At 33.6% G+C, this 23,794-nt stretch overlaps 1 protein-coding gene across 1 annotated transcript; it reads right to left on the bottom strand.

Annotated features, from left to right (window-relative positions):
• Positions 1-120: 120 nt before the first annotated feature.
• LOC123708597 (tissue-type plasminogen activator-like) lies at positions 121-22,365 on the bottom strand. The gene is made up of 6 exons (XM_045659387.1): positions 22,250-22,365; positions 5,578-5,687; positions 3,257-3,363; positions 2,822-2,961; positions 2,001-2,728; positions 121-452 (listed from the first exon to the last, which is right to left on the bottom strand). The coding sequence occupies exons 1-6, from the start codon at positions 22,344-22,346 to the stop codon at positions 282-284; spliced, it is 1,353 nt and encodes a 450-aa protein (XP_045515343.1). The 5' UTR covers positions 22,347-22,365; the 3' UTR covers positions 121-281.
• Between the last annotated feature and the right edge of the window lie 1,429 nt (positions 22,366-23,794).

Below are 23,794 nucleotides of genomic sequence, written 5' to 3'. Positions count from 1 at the left end.
TGTAAGTTAAGTGGAATGAAATAATAGTTGTTTGAAATATTGTTTTATTTTTTAATAACATTAGAGACTAGATGTAACATTAACATAATGGTAATCAAATAATTTAAATAACACAGGCATAGTGATCTAAATAAATACACTGGCACACAGATAAGATACACACACAAATATCCCACATTTACACCCTTGTCAATACAGCCATACCAGCTCTGGCAGTATTGAAAATGCATATAATAATTATAGCGTGTCAAAGTCATTTTTAAATTACAGTTAATAAGAAATTATGTGGCATATATATGGCCATAAATCCAGGACACATAGTGTTCAACGTTTGTATATACGTCGGGGACGCCGCGGTGTGCGCAACCTGAGCCGAAAGATGTGAGACCCCGGAGTTCCCAGCGAGCCCCACTGCCACCATTACGGCACTGAAGGGGCCCTCCACTGTCACCCTGTTAACAAAAAAGTATTGAAATAAATCTCGCTCATGCTTATATAAAAAGTTATGTCATCATTAATTAATTGAACGATGTCAGAGAATAATTCATAAGCCAAGAATAATGAGAAATTAATATTTAATAAAATGAACACACACACAAATAACATATAAACTCATGTTATGTTGTAGTATGTTATACTACAGGACATGTTAATAAAGCACAGACAGTTCTGCGAAAAAATTATTAAATATTTAAAGGAGGCAAACAAAACCGAAAGGGCGGGTCTCGCGGGGGAGTAGAGGGTTAAAAATTAATTAATAAAAAAAACATATAAACTCTCAGGTTGAATGTTTAAAGTGTGTGACCAAAAATAGAAGAACAAAAAAAATATTTTTTAACACATAAACCATGGACCTTTGATTTAAAACCAACTGTTAAAGACTATATCATAAACAATATTAATAACTGTATTGTTCATTCATCAATTACTTTTTGTATTACGCCTTTAAAAGCTTTTTTTAATTAGCCCATTGTAAAAAAACGACGCACGCTCTAATCAAGTGTCGAATTAGGTGAAAATATATTATTTTTTTCATATCCAAACAATATGTGGAAAAAACTTAACATTCCAAGATGAACAATGCTTTATAAGATCCAATGGTAAATGTATTTTATTGATTTAAAGTGATTCATTAATAAAAAAGGCAAGTGAATGCATTTAATATAAATCAATAGATCGATATCAAACGTCGCAATCTCATCAAATAAAACGGTTTGACCTGCGGACAGTGGGTTCGATGATAGATAACGTACTTTGATTTGTTTGTCTTAATTGCATTCCGCTTATAGAAAGTCGATCTGAGCTTTCGTTGTTCGTTGTATATTAAATTAATTTGAGTGTAATTAAATTAATTACGACTTATGATATGAGAGCAATATATGGCAGTTAATTCAAATTCGCAGAGTCATAACGAAAGTCATATCAGGTATAAACTTCGTATCACCTACAGTTGTGTCAAAACTTAATACAATTTTTTTAAAACCGAGCAATTAAACCTAACTAACATACTATAGCCATGAAATACAAATTATTGAAGACAACAACATATCAATGTATCAAATACAATTGATTGACAATTTTTTTCACTGAAAAAGTCGGTATCAAGTATATCCCAGCTAGGGACGGTAGCTATTGGATAATTCAATTGTCGTTTTGTAGAATTTTCCTTGACTTAACTTATTATTTATGTTTTCCGTTTAGACCTTCCCTGAAATTCCACAAATATTTCAACATCAAAATTAGCCAAGTCGCTCCAGCCATTCTCGAGTTTTAGCGAGACAAACGAACCGCAATTCATTTTTATATATATGCGAGTACATATTTTCTTGTGTCTTATATAAATGAAGTCATTTAAACATTCTGACCTACCTTTATTTTATTACACAATGTATAATAAAGTAAGTTTTTCATTTCGTAAAATAAAATGTCTTTGTGTAATTTTTACAGCATTTAAAATTCGTGACGTGACGTTATATGAATTAGTGAAGACAAACACTTACCACACAAGCACCAGTGCTTCCATCAGTACTTCCAGCGCAGAGATGGCCATCATTTAACGGCATACTCAACGAATATTTGTCCCTACATTGTTGAAGTGGCAGAATCGGAACTTCCGCCTCCAACAAAACATCCGTTAACGTCCCGTTTGTCTGTTCTCTTCCCCAACCAGTAGTATAACATTCATCTTTGAAGTCAAGCCCATTGTTATCATCAATAAATGGATCTATTTCTTCACCAAACATCAACTTCTTATCACTTCTATTAATACTCCTTTCTGGATTCAAAAGTTCTGTTACACTGTCAAAATCAGTATTTACGTCTTCTAGAGCCTTGCCGGTTCTATAGTTTGATGATCTGTCGTCAATTCTGGATTTAATTAATTTAATAACGCTATCCAAATTGGCACTGTCATATACGATGTCTCTGTTGTTAGTATCGACTTTTCTCTCTGATTGCTCATTGGAAACTCTGAGATTGTACTTTGTGTTTTTTTGTTTCTTGAATGATCCGAAAATGTTTTTCGTTAAATTATTAAGCCTTTCTAAGTATTTAATGGCCGAGTCGGGGCTGGGCTTTGGTTTGGATTTTCGTCTTGTGTCCGGTTTTGTGTAATGTGTGCTACGTTCTGTGTTGTAATTGGTAACTATAGGTTGGTATGGTGGCAGACAAATAGTCCGGATCCGACTTCCGGGGCTTACGTCAGCCGCTTTAGTGAGTTTCATTAGAGCTGTAAAAAGCATATACAAATTTTGAAGTCTTATTTACTTTATTGAGAACGTATAAGGTGTTTAAAGCAGTAATTAAAATGTTAATCACTAACCTATATCATGTTGGTAATTGTGAAAGCGATGATGAAGAACTATCCTTTCCACAGGGACGTAAGCCCCTCGCTGCTCGGCTCGGTCCCATTCCCCTAAAACTGCTGTCCATAAAGCAGGAACCGGTAGATTAAACAGCTCACTAGAAATATTACATTGTATCTATATATCACGTCCATATATATGTGAAAACAAGTGATATAAAATAGAATTTATGTATGTGAAGAAATTATGTAACAGAAGAAGACCTTTTTATTATATCTATTGTATATAATTTTATAATGTTTTAACAATCATTTTAGATTTTGTAAATAAGGTAAAATGTTGTAGTTTGTATATTTAGTATCGAATAAATATGAAATAATAAAAAAAATTGTGTCGTGACAAAGTGCTGATTTTTAAAAAGGAAATCTGCGTTAAAAGGTAAAAATACTTACTTGTGGATACAGTGTGCAGTAGTGAGAAGCCACATTGGATGAATAAGCACTCCGCCGCACCAGTGACTGATGAGGCCGTAGTTAGGGTGTAAAAGTTGTAAGGATACCTGGAGAAACAATTTCTTAATGGGAAGGTTCTAAAGTTATTGTGTTTTAGTTGAAATGAAAATATATAACAAGATGCAACCAATATTTTTTTGCTTATTTTATTTGTAAATACATAGTTCTTTTTAATTTAAATTAGAGCATTGTTGGCCAAGTGGCTTCAGCGTGCGAGTCGCATCCCTGGCTGTGCATCTATGTATGCATTTAACATTCGCTCTAACTGTGAAGAAAAACATCGTGAGGAAAACGGCTTGCCTTAGACCCAAAAAGTCGACGAGCGTCAGGCACACTTGAATATTAGATTAACAAATGATTATGAAACAGATACAGAAATCTGAGGCCCAGACCTAAAAAGGTTGTAGCGCCATTGATTTATTTAATTATTTTAAATTAATATCAATTAATTAAAAACAATATAAACCTTTATTATTTTCCACAAAAGTGTTAAGGACCTGAAACTAGCGCGAACTTCGTTTTGCAATTTTTTTACTTCTCCTACATCTTTAGTATCTTAATGTATGATGTAAGGAAAATACGTAGGAAGGCTTTGAACGTTTTGTCTTTATCACTGTCGTAGTACTTTAGAAACAAATATACCTAGTCCAGCCAAAAGTTCTGTTACAAGTGAGTCTGGCCATAAGCTCTGTTACAAATGAGTCTGGCCATAAGCTCAGTTACAAATGAATTTTTTTAATCATTTTGAATTTGGAACATGTATATTATTTTAAAAACTTCTTCAGATTTTGCGCCATTTCACATAGTTTTTCTTGTTCATTACCAAATTAGATTTTGGAATGGGGTCTTAAAGAAAATAGGATTGCAGTGATCGCCTTGCACAAAGTGAGTATGGAGCCGTCTGTCTTATTCCAGACACTTCAAAAGCTTGGTATCAGCCGTATGCTGGTATACTATCAACAGATACAACAACACTTCATCTGTCGAAGACCAGAACATGCGTGCTGTTAGAACTACAACAGCTGTTAATGCTGTTAAAGCAAGAATTCGTCGAAACTAGTCAAGTATTATAAAACAAGACCTGTAGTTATCGCCGTCATCCAGGACATGCCCGAAGGGCGAAGGGAAAGGCGAAATTTCCAAGGGAAATTTCGCTACTGCTTGCTCCAAAGATTTTTTAAGAGTCTCGGTGTCGTTAGGGCAGGCCATGTGGTCTAAAACTGACTTAAATTTGAAGTCTAAAGGATTGAGGTCTGGGCTAGATGAGGGCGGAGAAGGACTTATAAAGTCCAGAACGTTGGTTTCAAGCCACGCTTTTGTAGTTCGTGCCTTGTGAGACCAGGTGCAGATTCCTGCTGGAAAGCCCAAGCCCAACATTTTTTAAAAGTGTACTGCTGAGAGGTTTTACATGATCCAAGTTGTATCTTGGTACACTTTCGCTGAAGTTTTCACTTCTTTTTAGAAAAATGTAGTTTTGTGACTTCTTAATAAGATACGACCCACCAAACTATCGCTGACGCAGGATTATGACCACGTTGTACAATTCTGACCACTTGAGCAGTTTCTTTAAAACTGTGAGCGCAACTTTATCATTTTGCTTATTATAGCGTTATTAAATCGTGAAAATGTTTTGGTCAAGAGAATATTCTGTGATTTTCACTTGCCTATCGAACATGGCGTTTTTATCCACTTTCTTTAATTGCAAAGATTGTGATTTAGGGCATGTCCTGGATGACGGCGATAACTACAGGTCTTGTTTTATAATACTTGACTGAGTCATAGCGGGAATGTTCATTTCTCGCGATAAAATTTTTGCTTCCTAATAGAGTTTCGACGAATTCTTGCTTTAAAAGCATTGTAGCGTAACAGCTGTTGTAGTTCTAACAGCACGCATGTTCTGGTCTTCGACAGATGAAGTGTTGTTGTATCTGTTGATAGTATACCAGCATACGGCTGATACCAAGCTTTTGAAGTGTCTGGAATAAGACCGACGGCTCCCACTTTGTGCAAGGCGATCACTGCAATCCTATTTTCTTTAACACCCCATTCCAAAATCTAATTTGGTAATGAACAGGAAAAACTATGTGTAATGCCGCAAAATCTGAAGAAGTTTTTAAAATAATATACATGTTCCAAATTCAAAATGATTAAAAAAATTCATTTGTAACAGAGCTTATGGCCAGACTCATTTGTAACAGAGCTTATGGCCAGACTAGTTATAACGTTATAACTAGTTATAACTATGTGATCTTTAGCATTACCTGCCAAGGCCATGCCCCTCTTTTAGACTCTCTTCCTTTGATGATCCGAAGTTGTCCTGCTGATCTCTCTCTAGGCTGCCTGGTATGCCTTCGAAGTGGAACACCACATTCTGTAACCAACGTGTAGTTTTTCAAAATACGTTTACTTATGAAATAATTAGGTGAGGAATTTGAACACAGTAACAATAAATTTCAAATGCATCTCCTTCCTTTCTCTCAAATTATGTATACGTTGTGATAAAAGGAGACAGGTAAGTACTTTTGTTAAAATGGTTAATGGTTTGTGGTGAATGAATTAAAGAAAATATTATATAATTATTTATAGCTTAGGGTTTATATATGTCCCAGCCAACTAGCTTAATAAGGCTTTCACCCAACAGCCTAGCCTCTAACTGAACAGCGCCGTTTAACTAGCGGCCTGAAAGATACGCAGCCGTAGTGTTTGTAACAACATTTAAGAAAGTGGTTAGCTAATGCTTAGGCCATTTGTACGATGGTGTGATGCAGATATGAAACATCTGACTCAGTCACAGCTAAATTCACATTATTATGTGACTCTCACACTCACTTCACTCTTCCACTGTACTTGTTGCTTTTCATTAAACTTTGGAGCCATTCAAGCTGTAGTTTACCGTCACCATATGACAGTTTGAAGAGTTTCCTTTCGAGTTTGAGCATTAACAGACCATAGACTAGTCAAGTCATGAAACGTTATCGATCCTAGTCATTTGCCTTTTATGAACTAGGTGAATATCTTTCAGGCCGCTGTTTTGTTAATATGCTAGGCCGTTGATTGAACGGCTGATTATTGATTATTGATTGTCGAATAGGAAACGCTTATAGGCTATTAAAGAAGTATTAATGCATTAATTATCTACTCAATTGAACAATGTTGATAATTTATGATTCTATAAGATCTTAATTCAGTTTTACTTTCATCCACAATAGATTAAGCCATTAGGAAACGGCATTGTCACGCACGATGGTTACACGAAACGTCACGCGTGAAGTGATGATAGTTATCAGCTGTTTCCCGTATTATAAGTACTTCCACGTGCTTTCCGGTAGAGTTTGAATCTTAAACAGTTCTTTCCGTTAAACTAACTTTATATTATTGAATGAAAAAGTACCGTTAGAGTAATAAATGGTGACATATTTAATTATTACATATATTAAAATATAAACATATAACATACATTATTAGGGATGCAACAAGCGGCCTAATCGCTAACAAGCGATCTCTACCAGGCAACCCTAGAAAATGAAACTAATAAAAGGTAATACTAAGAGTGCAAAAACAATTAGGTTAACGTAATCTAAAATAAAAATGAAAAACTAAAAGTAAATCTCACGATTAAGAAGTGTTTATTTAACAGACTTTTAAAAGCGACTAGAACGCCGATTTTGTTGTCATAGGCTTATAGAGTATAATATGATATGTACTACTCATATGTATTCAGTATATCTTATGAACGTATATAAGTGCATACAAATTCTTATAAATGTCACAGTATAGAAATATAACGTGTGTAATCCCCGCGTTATATGGGAGAATACCCGTGTTATACGAGGGAGAATCGCGTAATATGAAAATGATTGAATGAGTACCTACCGTGTTATAAGGGGTGTACTATTTCTCATATGAGTGATTCCCGCGGTTGCTTTCGATAAATTACAGCGACATCGTCAATCTTCTAAATAAACTCTATACAAATTGGATCTGTCGTAATATATGTATATAAGACGGTGCCAAAATATTTATTATTTATAATTTTTAGAATATTTAGTAATTATTTATTACTTAGTAATTTTTGCAAAGCGTTTTACAAACTCTGTAATAAAAAGTTAAGACATTTTTCTATAGTATATGTAATATGTTGAAAATTACTTACAATTATATCTTTTAACCGTAATAAACCCTTATTCAATCCCCTTTCCTTCCGTTACACGTTACGTAAGACGCTTGCGCAGTCGGCATTGTGGTTCATCTAATTGATATTCCGCACGCCCTTTGCAAATACAGATACAATTTTATTACAGACCTGTGCCTGATTTCACTTTCAATATTTGCATTCTACCTATCTGTGGTTAAATAGAACTGTCAATGGTATTTATATTAAAGGGTTTAAACTAATTCCTTCCAACTGGCGTATAAAATGTTATTGTTAACATTTTGGCTGTTACTTTTTATCTATTAACCTAAAATCTAGTATATTGTCTAAGTATTTCCGTGTATAATATGGATATGTAGCTGTAACATAACTTATAAATAAATAAAACGTTTTACAGCGTTAATACATTTGTTATTAATACTTTTATTAGATAGAACATGCGTTAAAACTAGGTAATAAACTGCCTTCAAATTAACTTGTACGGCGAAAAGCAAGTTTGTTTTAAACAATGTAAAGATTGTCATTACAAACCACTACTTCCGCATGTTACGCTAGCAATCATCACACATTCGTTACCATTTTATTGACATGCGTTTACTTAGCGTGTCAACACTTTGAACTGTAATAATAGTTTTAGCGCTAATTGCGCAACGGTAATTATGACATTACAAGTCAATGTTATAGAAAAGGGGGCAACCAGCCAGTAGACTCATCTGATGTTAAGTGATACTCTTGAAAGGCCTTAAGGCGAATTGGTTCGAAAATAATTTAGTGGACAACTGGCTCAACATAGTGGTGCTGCTCGAAAAGAACTGCTTTAAAAACGCTCAGTTGTGGATAATGCACATCGAGGTGATGCGGGTGGAATTTCGTATTCAATGTCCGATGATGACACTCTGAACACTGCCCCTTGAAAATGCGCTAGGAGATGCAGAGTGAGGGTCACACACATCTCTGCGCCACACCAAGGGGATTTGGTGGGAATTATGATTGTATTAACAATTCAGACACAAACATATCTATAAAGTTTTTTATTCAAGGGGTAAGATTGTAAAGTTAATTTTTGGTTGTCGGCGTCAAAAATCGATTATAATTTTCGAGGTTTTCCATTTTTACGCTTTTCAAAGCCTTACTGAAACAGTCACTATATCCGGTGGTACGCCCGCACTGTTCTTTTATCATATGAAAGGTCAATTTTATTATAATATGATATTAAGGCTAACAAAGTCACGTTTGTAATATACAAATTTAATTAAATTGATATGGACGCTTGATACTGCATGTTGCAATATTTACCTATACAAAGAACGTTCAATAGTAAAATATTGCCATTAAATGACTATGGGATTCGGATGCGGTGTCTAAATGAAATTTGTACGTTATATTTTAAAAGCAAATCTAAAAGTTTAAGGAAACAATTTAAAGTTTTTGTGATTATGTGAATTACGTCGGGCTTTCGTAACCGGCTTTCTTCAGCACAAAAACTATTACGTGAGGGAATTGTCAGTGGTCAGCCGTACCATTGACCACTCGTTCAAATTGAACATTCAATTAGAAACAAAATCTATAATAGGAAGTTGATACCCGTGACTACGGTAATGCCTGATCTATGACATCCCATCTACGGCCAGTACATCTAAATTAATATTATTTGTATTAGCTACATACGAGCCCCGATGCAAAATAGTTCGTCTAGTGTGAAATATTCTCTGTGCGATTTTTTCTAACTTCATTATTTTTCTATATCTATATAAAATATTAACCTATCACATGTCGCGTTACTTATGCCATTTTTTAATAAAGAAACCAATAAACTAATTTAGCTTTTTATATTACGTATAATATTTAACTTTTTTCGCAATACATCGAGGAAATGTTGCCAGCATTGGCACACTACCACAGTGACCAATTTTTTTTTAATTGTATATCAATCTGTTTAGTTGTATGTTGTAAATAAATAAATCATTATATAATAAAGTTTTAAATTAAGTATATTCCAAGAACATGGACATGCGCAATATTTTTTTTATAAATGTTCTTTGAAGAGGATTCCTCCAAAATACTTAATAATAATATATAAATGCACAATTGATAATATCAATTTCTGTAGAACCTTTAAATTTGCTTTTGAAAAACAAATCATTAACGTTTTTGCTATACGTCTATTATAAAATTTGTTATAGCTTATTAAAATGCTTATTTTAATTTAGAATAAATGGTATTATATAATTATTTACATTCAAATTTATTTCTTTAAGGAAACGAAACGAAGAGACAGAGATGTAAAAACAATGTGAACTTAATCTTCCAAAGCCGCAAAAGCTCGCCTAAATTACATCAAAAGTAAAACATGACACACTATTAATGTCTAACGCAACACTGGCCAAGATTATGAGCAATGAAGTTACGTGAACACAACCGCAAATTGTTATAGGCAGACGCGTAATGTTCACAAATTTCGCATTTGGATTGCATAAGAATCGTAAATTAGATTTTTATTGCATTTCGACCGAAAGCTCGGACCGGAGATGTAGCGCTTTAAATCGCTTTAATTAGGTTAAATATTAATTAGATTAATATGTATTTGGTTTACGTGACTATTAAGGAATTAAAAATTAACTTCGTTGAGTTATGTAATCCCAGTACATAACTAGAACTAGAAAATTCTTTTGAAAGTTCTCAAAAGCAACAAAGAATTCTTAGATTTTTATCTTTAATAAATCAAAACATTTTAAATTCTGAATTCCCATTTTTTTTATATCCGATGTGTAAATGCATTTGGCCGCGAAAGTGCCGACAATTTGGGTTTCGACCGATGCCTCTCGTTCTGCTGCCTCCTTCTGTAGAGTTATTGCATACCACACCAATTATATAGGTATTTATTAAAAATGATGTCTGCCTCATGATAATGTTTTTTTTTTCTCAAAGCAAGAGTTTATGATACCCATGTTACGAATTTTGAGCAGTTGAACACGTAAAATACGTCCTGCGGTGTGTCTCTGCAAATGCGCTAGTCGGGTTGAGGAGTTCATTTACGACATCTTTACGGTGTAATCGTACATAAAATCCGCACTAATACACTATTATTTACTGCACTAATATTATTACAAATACAAAATGTTTGTTTATAAATAATAAAATTTTAAAATCGGCCCAAAGGCACCCTTTATATCATGCAATAGTACTATCAATTATCTTGTAAAAAAGTTAGGTTGGCGAATACAAAGAGTGGCGGAAAATTAAGTGTTGGTTATATAATTTTTAATAGTATTATGCATATTTGCTATAACGAAACTGATAAACAGGAAAAGATATAAGTACAAGTTTATTGATTAATTTGTCATTATTCACAACAGAATTAACTTTAAGTCCTGAGATAAATTATTTATGATTCGGTAGCAATTATAATATAATTTAATTTTAAAAATTAAATGTCATTATAATGAATGGGAAATCCAAAGGCATGTTGTTTCCAAGAACATTTTTACTTTTCTATACATAACCATTCACTATATAGAAATGACTTCCTTGTGAGTTAGTGGTAAGTACGTTACAAGTGGTTGGCAAACCTCATCAAGATCACACCAGACATGATTTCGCTTTCACTGATCTATTGTATACTTAAATACTATTTTATTCCTTCCGTAATTACGAACTTAAGAAGGAAAGCCTCGCTGACTCTGCAAATGTTTGATTGCATCATTAGATCGTTGGATTGTTTTCTGAATCACAATACATATTGTTAACACCTTGAATTCAGTAGGACTGTACGAATAGCAACAACGGTTAGCGTTCGATTCCGGGCGAAATTATATTAATGTTTAGGCTTGAGAATCGCAACACACGCAAATCTTGTCTCATCTCCAGTTACAAGGCTAGCAAAATTTGGAATTTTGAACATTTAGAAATATGTATATACAGTAAACCACCTTATAACACGGTACTTTTAACACGCATTTTCATATTACGCGATTTCAGTCCGTCGTATAACACGGGGATTTCAGACATTATTTTTATGTACTATATTTATATGATATGTACGTACTTATTTCGTACATACCCAGTAACGAGAAAAATTAAACGTGAAGCATTTGTATATAAGGCATGTGACGATATACCCACCCATAACGCCGAACCAATCTAACGTGTTTTAGGAGGAATTACTGTATTATTTTAAAACAGTATTTTATTACCTAATCCTATATTATTTCATAATTAATCTGCTATGGCTAATCTTACTAAAATTTGTACGTAAACTTTCAGAACTGCGAATGAGGTTAATAAATAAATCGTTTATTTGCAAAGACAGTGTTAATAACAATACGATTAATATAGTAGAGCCTATACAAAATAGGCATGCCATATATATAGTCAGATATAAGCGGTATGACTAAAAACATTAACATAATGTCATAATTTTTTTTTATAATTGTTGAGAACCTTATGGTCTACATCCACGCCCACGCCCAAGACGACGAGTAGTATATGGTAGTGGTCTATAGCTTCTAGCAATGTGATTAAATAGTTTGCTTACAATTTTTTTTAATACATCGTGGTGCAACAAGCAGATACCCACAGCCGTGTTGGATCCAGTACATACAGGCAAATTTCATTATGTTTTGAACAGTCTCGGATGCAAGTGATAATTGCCGCACATATAGACAAATTCCATTTATTGAATACGAGTTGGGAGACAAGTGAGCAACACTGCATTGGTGACTCATACAAATGAAGCAAGGTAAATAGTTAAAAACTGCAAAAAACTGCCCAGATGTAAATAAATGTCTTCTAGTCGCGCATTTCTTGAGATGACATAAAAAACTAAGTTGAGCATGACGAACCGAGCTGTAACGCAACTTCAGCTCTGTACTTCGAGAGCAAACAACGTCCATGGCGAGAAAACGTTTAGGTATTTTCTTAGCGGCTAATAAATGGACTACCCAATCTGTTGTTAGGTAGCACAACGTTAAGCAATAACTAAAAGTTGAAGAATTGTTTATATATTTGTCGCGCTCCTGACAAGATTGCTGTTACGTTAATACAAACAACAGTGGTTTTCAAATGTAATATACCAAGATTTAGATTAACTTATTATGTAAATAAATAAATTAGGTGGCAAACGAGCCTACGGGATGCCCATAAAAGGCATCCATCGCAGCCCATGGACACCCATTTTTAGTGTATACGTTGCCGGCCCGTGAGTGAGGAGTACTCTAGCGAAGACCCCCATCGGGAGTCGATTCCACAGTTCGCTAATTCACAAAAGAAAGTGCCTTGTGTTACTGACTGTGGAAGTCTCTCAGCCAAAGAAATTTTGCATCGATACGGTGTTGAAATTGTTGTTCAGTTTTAACGACCAATATTTTTTTCTTATAATGAAACTTACACTTATATTTTTTGCATTAATAACAATCCGATTAATACTTTATCGTAAAGTTATAAAAGTTTCACTTTCATATCCGCATCGAGTACCGATCTTATCTCAATAATGACAGCAATTAGCCGCCAGCTTCTGTACTAGAAGAAGATTACATCTTTTTTTAATTGTGCCATCTTTCAATACAATTATCAAGTGGAGGATCTCTGCTTTTCGCTATTGAAGTTTAGAAGCGGTATGATAGGGAGTTAAAAAAAATTATATCATTCTGTTAAATATCATTGGAGAAAACTATTCACATATGTATATATACTAACTGGTTATATTCGGTTGAGACGTGTAGTATAATATTCGGAAATGAAGACAAGATTGTAATTTTTTTCCAAGCCAAGCCTTCTGGCAATGTGAGTTTCCATAGGCGGCTTTAATTAATGTTAGGTGAGCCCCTTGCACCAGTAAAAATATGTTTAGAGTTCGTATTCGTTATTTTAAGTAAACAAGTTAAAAAGCTCTCATTCAAACTTAAAGCTGCATATGCTGCTATAAACATTTAAAACTTAGAGTCGTCCATTAAATATCAATAACTTAAATTTTTTGTTAAATACAGATTAAACAAAGCATTGAATAACATTGCTACAACCTCTGGGCCTCACATTTCTAATAGGCAATTAGGTGATCAACCTCCTGTGCCTGATGTCAAGTTTTTCTGGCCAAGTCGTGTCCGATTTCCTTACGATGTTTTCCTTCACCGTTCGAGCGAATGTCAAATGCACACAGACAGTAACTCCGTTGGAAAGGTGATCGAACCGACGACTCCAGTGATGAGAGTCATATTTTGAAACCAGTAGGCCAACACTGCGTTGGTAATTACTATGTCTCGAATAGGACACATTATTTCTCCCATGCAAAGTGTTTGTGACAATCGAATTCCTTTTTACCAATGACAGCTTCACTTTCAGCGATGACAAATGCTTGATGACGTCACGTCATTACTTATCCATTAATCCCAATTACCATAGAGTAATCATTAAATACACGTGCCAAGGAAAATACATTAAAAACTAATTATGACGAGTGAATGACATGGGAATGGAAATGCGCCTCGATTGGAAAACTTCCCGTTCTTCCGATGTCACTTATTACGGTCTGCAATATAAGTGGAGTAAAAAACTTATTTTCAAAGCACTAAACGAAGGCCTTGTTTGAGTTAAGTTAAGTTGATATTGCAAGTATATTATTTATTTTATCATGTACACGATTCTCCTTTTTTTATAGAACAGGAGGCTATACGCATGGACACTGACAATGAGGGAAGGCTCGCAAGAGCGGTGGCCTTTAAAGAATTGGTTCGCTCTTTTCTATTAGAACTCTAAGTCGAACTGGTTCAGAAATATTTCAGTAGGCAGCTGGTTTCACATAGTAGTGGTACGCGGAAAAAACTGCCTTAAAAATCGGTCAGTTGTAGAACAACGGACGGACTTGTCCCTAAGTCCCTCCCTTTGTCGCTACTCCCCTCTTTGAAGGCACTCTCCTTAAAACCTCAGCCAACATCGGAATATTGGGTGTTGACATATCGAATAACGTCCAGTTTCACGGTCATTTGGAAGGGAAGGCTAAATTAGCCTCCAAAAAGCTTGGTGTGCTCAGCAAGGCGAGACGGTACTTCACTCCGGGCCACCGCTTGCAACTCTATAAAGCGCAAATTCGGCCCCACATGGAATACTGTTCTCACCTCTGGGCGGGAGCTCCCCAGTACCAGCTCCTTCCACTTGACCGTATTCAACGAAGAGCGGTTCGAATCGTCGACGACCAATCACTTTCCGTGCGGCTTGATCCCTTGGCGTTGCGTAGAGATGTTGGGTCCCTCTGCATCTTCAACCGCATTTACCATGGGGAGTGTTCAGAAGAGTTGTTCGGTCTAATACCCGCAGCTGAGTATCATTATCGGACGTCAAGGCAAAATACAAAATACCATCCGTATCACCTCGACGTCCGTCGTTCCACAACTGAGTGTTTTCCAAGGCAGTTTTTGCCGCGCACCACCACTATGTGGAACCAGCTGCCCACTGAAGTATTTCCGAACCAATTCGACTTAGGGTCCTTCAAAAAAAGAGCGTACCAATTCTTGAAAGGCCGGCAACGCACTTGCGAGCCTTCTGGCAATGTGAGTGTCCATGGGCGGCGGTATCGCTTCACATCAGGTGAGCCTCCTGCCCGTTTGCCTGCTATTACATTTAAAAAAAGTCAAATTCGGAAATTCTTCAGTGCATTACCAGCAATAAAGTCACTGTGTATTTTTTTAGAATGCGTTTCTTTTCTTATTTAAAATGTTAATCTCAAATTTATAATAAGTTTATTCATATAGCCTACACTTATGAACGTCAAAAGAAAAGATGTTACATTGATTCTGAATGTACATTTACTACCAGTTCACAAGTTAAGGGCGTAGAACTGGCAAGAACTGGTAAGAAACTCTCCGCCACTTTTCTTCATCGCCAAGTCATCATACATACATCAATGACAAGGATATGACCCTATATGAATAATTTTAATGCCCGTTTGCCTTCCTGTTCTATAAAAAAATATATAACGGCTTGTGAACAACACTTTAGTTAACAGACGAATAACCTCAGGCCCTAATCATAACTCAATCAATAACCCTTCAATTTTGTATATTACATCACATCTTTCACCATAATGCACTTATAAACTTATTGCATAACAAATCAAGATGAATCAATGACGCAATACAACATCTCTGATGAAATAGGCTTCTGACAGATAGTTAGTTTTATTGCCGTTGAATTTAGTTATGATTTGAAATTAAGCTATCTGTTTTGGTCTTTGAGAATTATCTATACATATATATATATATATATATATATATAAATGAAACCCTATTTCCATTGGTCACGGCATCACACGTGAACGGCTGGACCGATTTCGCTAATTCTTTTATTGTTGTTATTGTTATTGGCAGGAGAAGGTTCTTATGAAAGAAATATATAAATGAAGAAAGCAGCGCGGAAAATTAGAAAATTTAAGAATACCTTTGTTACGATAGCAATTGTTTTTTTTAAATTCATTCAAACTTTTTTCATAAGTGTTATGGCGTTTGACATAACATTTGCAGAATGTGTGCAGCAAATATCGTCAAAGAGGATGTAAGAAAAATGAATATTGTTAAAAACATTATGCTTCGATTGGAGTTATTATATCGACAAAATACATATAAAATAATAACATTCGCTAATTGTTTGTGGATCTTGAAAATCCATGTTTTTCTCATGGCCGCCGCCGTGTTGTCACCTGTTCCCATGTCGGAATACCAACAAAACTATTTATATACGCGCCAGATTAAATAAACAAAGAATTTGTATACCATATACAATATTTAGTTAATCCCTATTCGAAATCAATATTCATAGTTAAGACAGGACATCGTCTGTTAGGTCCGCTAGTATATCTATAATATGAAATTTGTATTTTATTCGTAATGAACTAATCTAGTACCTTTAATTTACCTTGAGTAAAACAAACGAAGAAGAGAAGAAAAAACAACTTAGAAGATGTATAGACCAAATTAAAGAAACAGCAGGTACATGGCAGCGAGGGGCACAGTGCAGAGAGAAATGGCGGGATTTGCAGGAGAACTATGCCAAAAAGGAGCACACAGATACCTTAAAGAACATTGTAATAGAATCGTGTTTAAAAGTATCTGATTAATCATTATTATTATGTATTTTATTCGTAATATAACGTTCAACTTAGTCAAAGGAAGCCGTATATCGAAAATGACAAGATCGTTTGTCACATTGAAATCAGTATCACTGCATTGTTAAGAAGCCCATGTCGGGAAACATAATGCCAGAAGATAACTTAAAAACCAAGTCACGCAACACAGTTCTACGGTAAAAAGTTGTGAGATCTGTGTAATACCAAGTCGGTTAATTAAGTCCCTACGTGAGGTACCTTCTGTCTTCAGTTATTACGTAATTGTCTTACTTAACAACATCCCATTTTGATCCTTTTGACTTCAGATTAACTTCGTACGTATCGCACTAAACAATCTAATTTAATATAATATGTATTTCTTTCTTGTACACTAATTGTATTCTAAATTTTAAGGTTTTATGTCTGCTAGACGTGCCTTAGAGTCTTGATTCGTCAGTCAATGATTGACAAAATTAGGAAATTTGACTAAATATAACACTTAAACCACAGGTTTAAATTGAATGGAATTTGAAATATACACTACGGCTTTTAACTTTATCCACAGCGTAGTTATAGGTGGTTGAAAATGGCCTGCCGCATTTTTGCTCGTACACTGCAGTGCCCTCCAATGTCTTAGCCTACATTTATAAAAGTATTCACAATTAATATAACACACCACAAAGAAGTTGTTTTCTTTTGTCTATTGTACATTGACAGAGTAAACACGATAATAATTCGAATATATCTATCAGATAATCAAAGACAAACTACGCATTCAATTTCTGCATAGTTAACCTTCTTAACAAATTGATTTAACAAGAAGCAAATAGTAAATTAGCCGCATGGTCTGTCAGCCGTCGAACCCGTGACCCTTGAGAGTGAAAGCCAAGAAACTGCTATTGGATTACTTCGTAATAAAATCAATATTTCCGCGATACTGATCGCTCGTTATTTAATAATTTCCAACACCTAGGTCCGCTACTTCCGCGGTAGATTACGAAAGTGGTAAGTACTTATTAAGTTTCTACAACGTACATAAATAGAAATGAATTTAAGGATACTTACAAATTATTCTATATATTACTAGTTTTCTTTATTAAACAATACGATAAAAAATCTTATCAAAATCGTAGTAAGTATAAAAACTTAAGCGAACGGCCTTAAGACGAAAAGTTTTCTCACTTTCCGTATAAACATAAATTACACATTTATATCATCATATATATAAACGCAGAGGCGATTACTTGCATCGCATATATATATATATATATATATATATATATATGTATTTTCTCTCAAGTCTTACCCCAGTCGAGACATTTCTTGATAATTCTTATGACCTCAGGAGTAGCACTACAAAGATTTATTTTAAATCTAAGTCTGTGTTAGATTTAATTCGAGGAAAAACGTGGTAAATTGATTTGGATTTTAATTAAAATTACGGAAAACTAAGCCATCTTTAAAAAAATAATTACGCGAGAAATAAACTAAAAACTACGGTTAACTTTTAATTGGAATATTATTGATAGTAATTTTGAATTTAATTTCTTGGAATAATGTAATTCTTAGTTCTTAGAAATCGTTTAATGGGACATTCATTTATGTTCCACAGTATTAATCTATCTTTACAGTTGTATGTATGTGCATAAAATCTAACCTCCGGATGACAAAGACCATGTTTGCATATCAAAAAAAACCATACAATATCTGAGTATGCCCGCAAGAGATTGAGAGAAGAAAGAAACCGAGGAAGATCATGGATCCGATGGGAAGGCGATCTTTAAAAAGTTGCAAGCCCATTGTGGAGGCCTATTCGAAAGACAAGCAAACACCGTGAAAGGTTGAGATAATTATGAGATTAGTTATCGGGTAAGAACTTGGTTGTTTGAAATAAAAGCTTCACTCATTCATTTAAAAGTTATTACTAATATGATAGAACTGTTTATAACTTGCTAGAATATCAAACATAAAAGATTGAAATGAAAATTGACAAATAATGGTCTCTTTTCGTCACAGAGTAAACATAATTTGTGAGAAAGGAACTAAATACCTTATAGAGTTTTATAGAGTTAGAGGGAATTAGTTATTATAAATAAGGAGGTTGCGCTCCAAACTTTAACATTAAAATAATTGTACATACCAATAGTTTCATATCATTCATGTTAAAACAGATAATGTTTTAAAAGAAATGTATGTTTAACATAAATGGCTCTCAGATAAAACAATAGTATCGATGCAAGAAACACTATGAGATAGACCACTTCCTCGCTAAGTGTTAGCGTGAAAGTGCATCTAATTCGATTCTACAATCGTCACAATCTTAGAAACTCGATAAATATCTGAAAATCGATACAGTGCTGAGTAGACCTGCCGATTGAAGGTTTACCTCCGCTTGGGTTTGCTGGTTAAATTAACATACTTTACTTTTGTAATTGTTAATTTTTTTTATATATTACCTTAGCATTATGATTCATGACTGACCATGTTTTGTAATTGTATAAGTTTACATTGTTTTCTGTCAATTTTGTTTTGTTTTAATTCACTTCCTTACTAGGGTTGCCTGAAAGAGATTGCGATAAGGCATCAAAGGGGCAAAGGCCCATGGCATCCTTAATTAAAGTTATGAATGTAAATGTAACAAATATGAAATTCAGCTAAGTGGTTCTAAAACAAAAAAGGTCCGAACTAGATGAAGCGTACAGACACAATCAATAATCAACGGTGAAGTTTTTTATAAATGAATCCGTACTTTGGATATAACAAGCTGTTTACAAAAAAATATTGTATTAATCGGTACTTAAGAGTATTTTAAATGGATATTTTTTATAGAAGTCATATTACCAATTAGACGTAATTCTATTTCAGACAGAAATATATACCCACAATAAAAATTACGTTGGCAATAAATGTATCATTTAAAAGATTAATCTTAAATGAATTCGTATTCGGTCCAAAGTGGAAGTAACCGGAACGAGAAATTCATCAATACAACCATTGTGTTGTCATGTGCTATTGTGATTGTGATAATTTCTTGCGTTTCGTAACTAAATAATTAAATAAAACGTTATGTGCTGTATGATTGCGTAATACATATGTACTTAAGTTACAAGTCGACTTTTCTATTATACTTCTGGAATTTGTCGTTCGGTTGGAGGTGGCGAAGTTAAGAGGTAGAAAAGTTATGAATTTGTATAATAATTATTTAATTGTATTTTTTTTTAGAAATAAGAGGCTTTATTGTTATTCTATATTCTCTCTATAAGATGCCGGTGAGGTTCCGGTTGAATGCATAACGACTCCGAAACCTCTGTTAAGCGGTGGGAACTACTCGAGGTGGTTTTAGTGGGTATTGCTCACCCAAAAAAAGGACCATTCTTAAGAGCAGCATAGTTTAAATTGTAGTTTACTAAATGGTGAACAGTTTCTCAGTAGTCTTTGTTACCATGGTTACGAATTCTTTTATTTTTTTACAATATTTGTATTCAGTACGTAATATATAATGCATTTTATAAATTATATGTTACAATATATTCTGAAATCTGACTGAACCAACATTGGGTTCCGTGAGCCTCTTCACAGGATGTGTTCTACTCTTGATTCTACTACTAATATCGATCTTTTTTCGCACTCCTCTACTGCTTCATTAAAGAATAGGTTAAAACAACTATTCGAGTAGTAAACCTTGTATCTTTCTTCTTGTTTTGGCTACTAGTATATCTGTCGTTTTACCGATTTATAAACTTTGTATTGTCTACTTAAATATTTTGTATTGTATTGTCTACTTAAATATTTTGTATTGTATTATCTACTTAAATATTTTGTATTGTATTGTCTACTTAAATAGTTTGTTTTGTATTGTCTACTTAAATATTTTGTATTGTATTGTCTACTTAAATATTATGTATTGTATTGTCTACTTAAATATTTTGTATTGTATTGTCTACTTAAATATTTTGTATTGTATTGTCTACTTAAATATTTTGTATTGTATTGTCTACTTAAATAGTTTGTATTGTATTGTCTACTTAAATATTTTGTATTGTATTATCTACTTAAATATTTTGTATTGTATTGTCTACTTAAATATTTTGTATTGTATTGTCTACTTAAATATCATGTATTGTATTGTCTACTTAAATATTTTGTATTGTATTGTCTACTTAAATATTTTGTATTGTATTGTCTACTTAAATATTTTGTTCTGCTGTTATGTCATGTTTTGTTTTGCTTTATATCCTTTTTTTATCAGTGAAACTTTTTGTGGATATATCCAATCCTTTAAATGTTTATATTTCTTTTCTGACTTCTACTTATAGAGATGTATCTGTTTGTTTCCCAAATGAATAAATAAATACACGACAATTACGATGAACATACATTTTATTAAAAATATAAAATTATTCCTATTGAAAAATACTTATTCGCTTAACAAGAGACGAGAGAGAACTTTAGATAAAAAGGAGAATATTTTTTATAGGGATATGAAGCTCATGCTATGCCCTCACCTTCAGTAGAGACACTATAGTTCAACGATTTTAGTGAATTTGATATACATTTGCAATTCAAATTCATAAGGAAATATTAATTTACATTTCTGTGTTAATCTTTTAAATTATCACAAAAGCATTTTGTGTAATCTTATTAATTAGGACAATTTTATGAAACTCATTCAGGTTCATGTTTCCGTTTTAATTAAATTTATTTACGATTAAAAGGGTCTTATTTAAAAGTGAGTAGGAAGCGAATCTAAATGGCCCTGTAATCTTATGTTCGACAGTACATAATTTGATAAAGTCTAAATATTATAAGCTGTCTTGAACGCGATATTTTAACCCGTTTATCGAACAATATACCGCGCTAACAAAACTTTTGCAATTGGCGTTAATGTGTTATAGACAATGAGTTATATGTTGTCACAATATATTATATAATGGATAGATCGAATATGTATTAAAAGCATGCCCGTGAGCCACATTTTAGCAATTTTGTATCAAAAATATTTAAATTTTTGTAGCTATTTTGTTTTGTAATATACACTCGATCTCTAGTTAAATAACTCAAGATATACTATTCTATAATGTTATTTGACGGTTTCTAAAAGTTATTTTGTATGTTTAAAGTTTTAGTATTTAGTTTCATAGAAAATAATGCGTTTATTGAGTTCGAATTTTTAATTTTGTTAACGTGTTCCAAATAGATTCGTTTATGATACATAGTAAGGAACGTATTGAATAATATGGGTTAATAATTTTCGAGAACCTTCTAAATTATCTATCAAACTCGAAATAAAATATATAAATAAAACAGCGTAAATATATAAATAATAGTCACGAGCAATGTCGGCTTAATCATTCAATTGTTAGAAGATAATGTCTATGCCCAGAGCTATGGGGTGAAACCCCATTATTTTGCTTGACTCGTTACCTTGTTCTAGCCTGTATTCGATTTAAAGATTACGATAATTTAGGTACGATTTCTTATTGGTGTTTTAATACGAATTTCACAATCTAGAAAATAAACTTAATCTATAATTTTGGATTAGATTTTTGAAAATAGATATATTTACCAATGTTATTTATGTATTTATAAATTGCAGAAGAATGCGGCAATTATTTCGTTACTGTTCATTATTTGTATATTACAATACCTATTAGTATTATAACCTAAATAAATAAGTCCTTAAACTCACCCCGTGGACTGTATCCATAACATTGATCTAAAATATTTACATAAATACAAAATAATATCACAGTACAAAAAACACTTCTATAACATATCACTGCCATTATTATTCTATAAAGTATAAGTTCGTCATCACAATAAAAAAGGAATTAATTCACAAACAATTTGACAATCTAATTCGCGCGGTAAAAGTGACATTGACGTTGTAAAATAAATGTCAATAAAAAGTAACGACTGCGTTACCGACCGTGGTTGACGATATTCGAATTAGAAATGATCGGAAAAAAGGTGTGCGCGCATTTGTTATTATTGACTAAGTAGAGTATTTTTACGTTTTTTCCGTAGTGCCCCGGCGCTTATCCCCACTGGGGAAATGTTGTGGTCGCGCTTAACTATACGCAGTTTGTCAACGTTTGGTTCAAGTCTTCTTGCTTGTCGAGCTCAATTTAATTTTCTGACGTAACACTGTACAACAGGTAAATTCTGCAGTATTTGTGAATGCTACTTAATGTGGTTATTTTCTTTTAAAGTTCATTAATAGCTGAACCACGCAACGCCGGTACCGCACCCACGAGCCTTTTTGATTGAGTTTCATGGGCGTCAATATCACTTAACATCAGAGGAGCCTACTGCTCATTTCCCCTCTATTTTATAAAAAAAAATGGTTGTCCGTAAAGTCGGTTTTCAGCGAGCGTAACGGGACAATGAGGCATCGTGCGTGCATCCGATGGTCATCGATTTATTAAATGTTGTCACGTTAATAATAATATTTTAATAAAATATAATATTTAACGCGAATTTACTTACAATTTTTACATAATACTGTAAAGATTGGTGTAAAGCTTTTGACGGGGGAAACCAGAGACAATTTTACATTGAAAATTTACCTTTGTTCAGTTATTTGACCATTTGTTCAGTTACCCGAAGCTTTAAATTGAAGAATATAAACACCTAAAATGTTTGTGATACCTGGCGTATAGAGAGTGAAATGAAGTCTGATGGCGCGTGGTCGCTAACTCTGCGCAGGCCGCATTCGTTACTTAACCGCTAGTACAGTCACTTATATTGTGTACAATATAGATAGATAGATACGCTGTAATAATGTCTTAACATAGAATGTTTACGGTATTTCAGCACTCAGTGCATAGGATGACCATATACTGGCTTTCGCTCCTGTAAAATCGGTCCCGAAATAGCTAGTAGTACTGGTCTTATCAAAGAATTACTTACATCAATAAAAACTGCCATAATATGGAACAAAAATTTACAATTCTGTATCGCTGATTTATCAGTAGGTATTTCTTATAAAATTATATCATCTGAAATTTGTGGTGGAATTACTTGGCTATTAACGACTACCAAAGACCAACGACGTGCCAGCCTATGAATAAAGCCTGTAAACAATATTATCACACAGTAAGATACATTAAGTAACAAAAATAATTTTTTACAAATAAATAAGAAAAAGTTTTCGGTTCATTACTTGCCGCCACGAGGTAACATCCTTGCCATTTTTTTTTAATAATTTTATGGCCTGGTAACGAGACCTTTC

This window comes from Pieris brassicae, chromosome 4, assembly GCF_905147105.1.
Source record: "Pieris brassicae chromosome 4, ilPieBrab1.1, whole genome shotgun sequence".
NCBI lineage: Eukaryota > Metazoa > Arthropoda > Insecta > Lepidoptera > Pieridae > Pieris > Pieris brassicae.
This window is presented reverse-complemented; position numbering and strand designations above follow the sequence as displayed.

Excerpts from the sequence above, each read along its gene's own strand:
- LOC123708597 (XM_045659387.1), bottom strand. The coding sequence starts at position 22,346 with ATGGCAGTGATATGTTATAGAAGTGTTTTTTGTACTGTGATATTATTT. Across the intron at positions 5,688-22,249 it reads TTATGGATACAGTCCACGGG|AATGTGGTGTTCCACTTCGA; the intron begins GTGAGTTTAAGG and ends CGTTGGTTACAG. Across the intron at positions 3,364-5,577 it reads GAGGGGCATGGCCTTGGCAG|GTATCCTTACAACTTTTACA; the intron begins GTAATGCTAAAG and ends TTGTTTCTCCAG.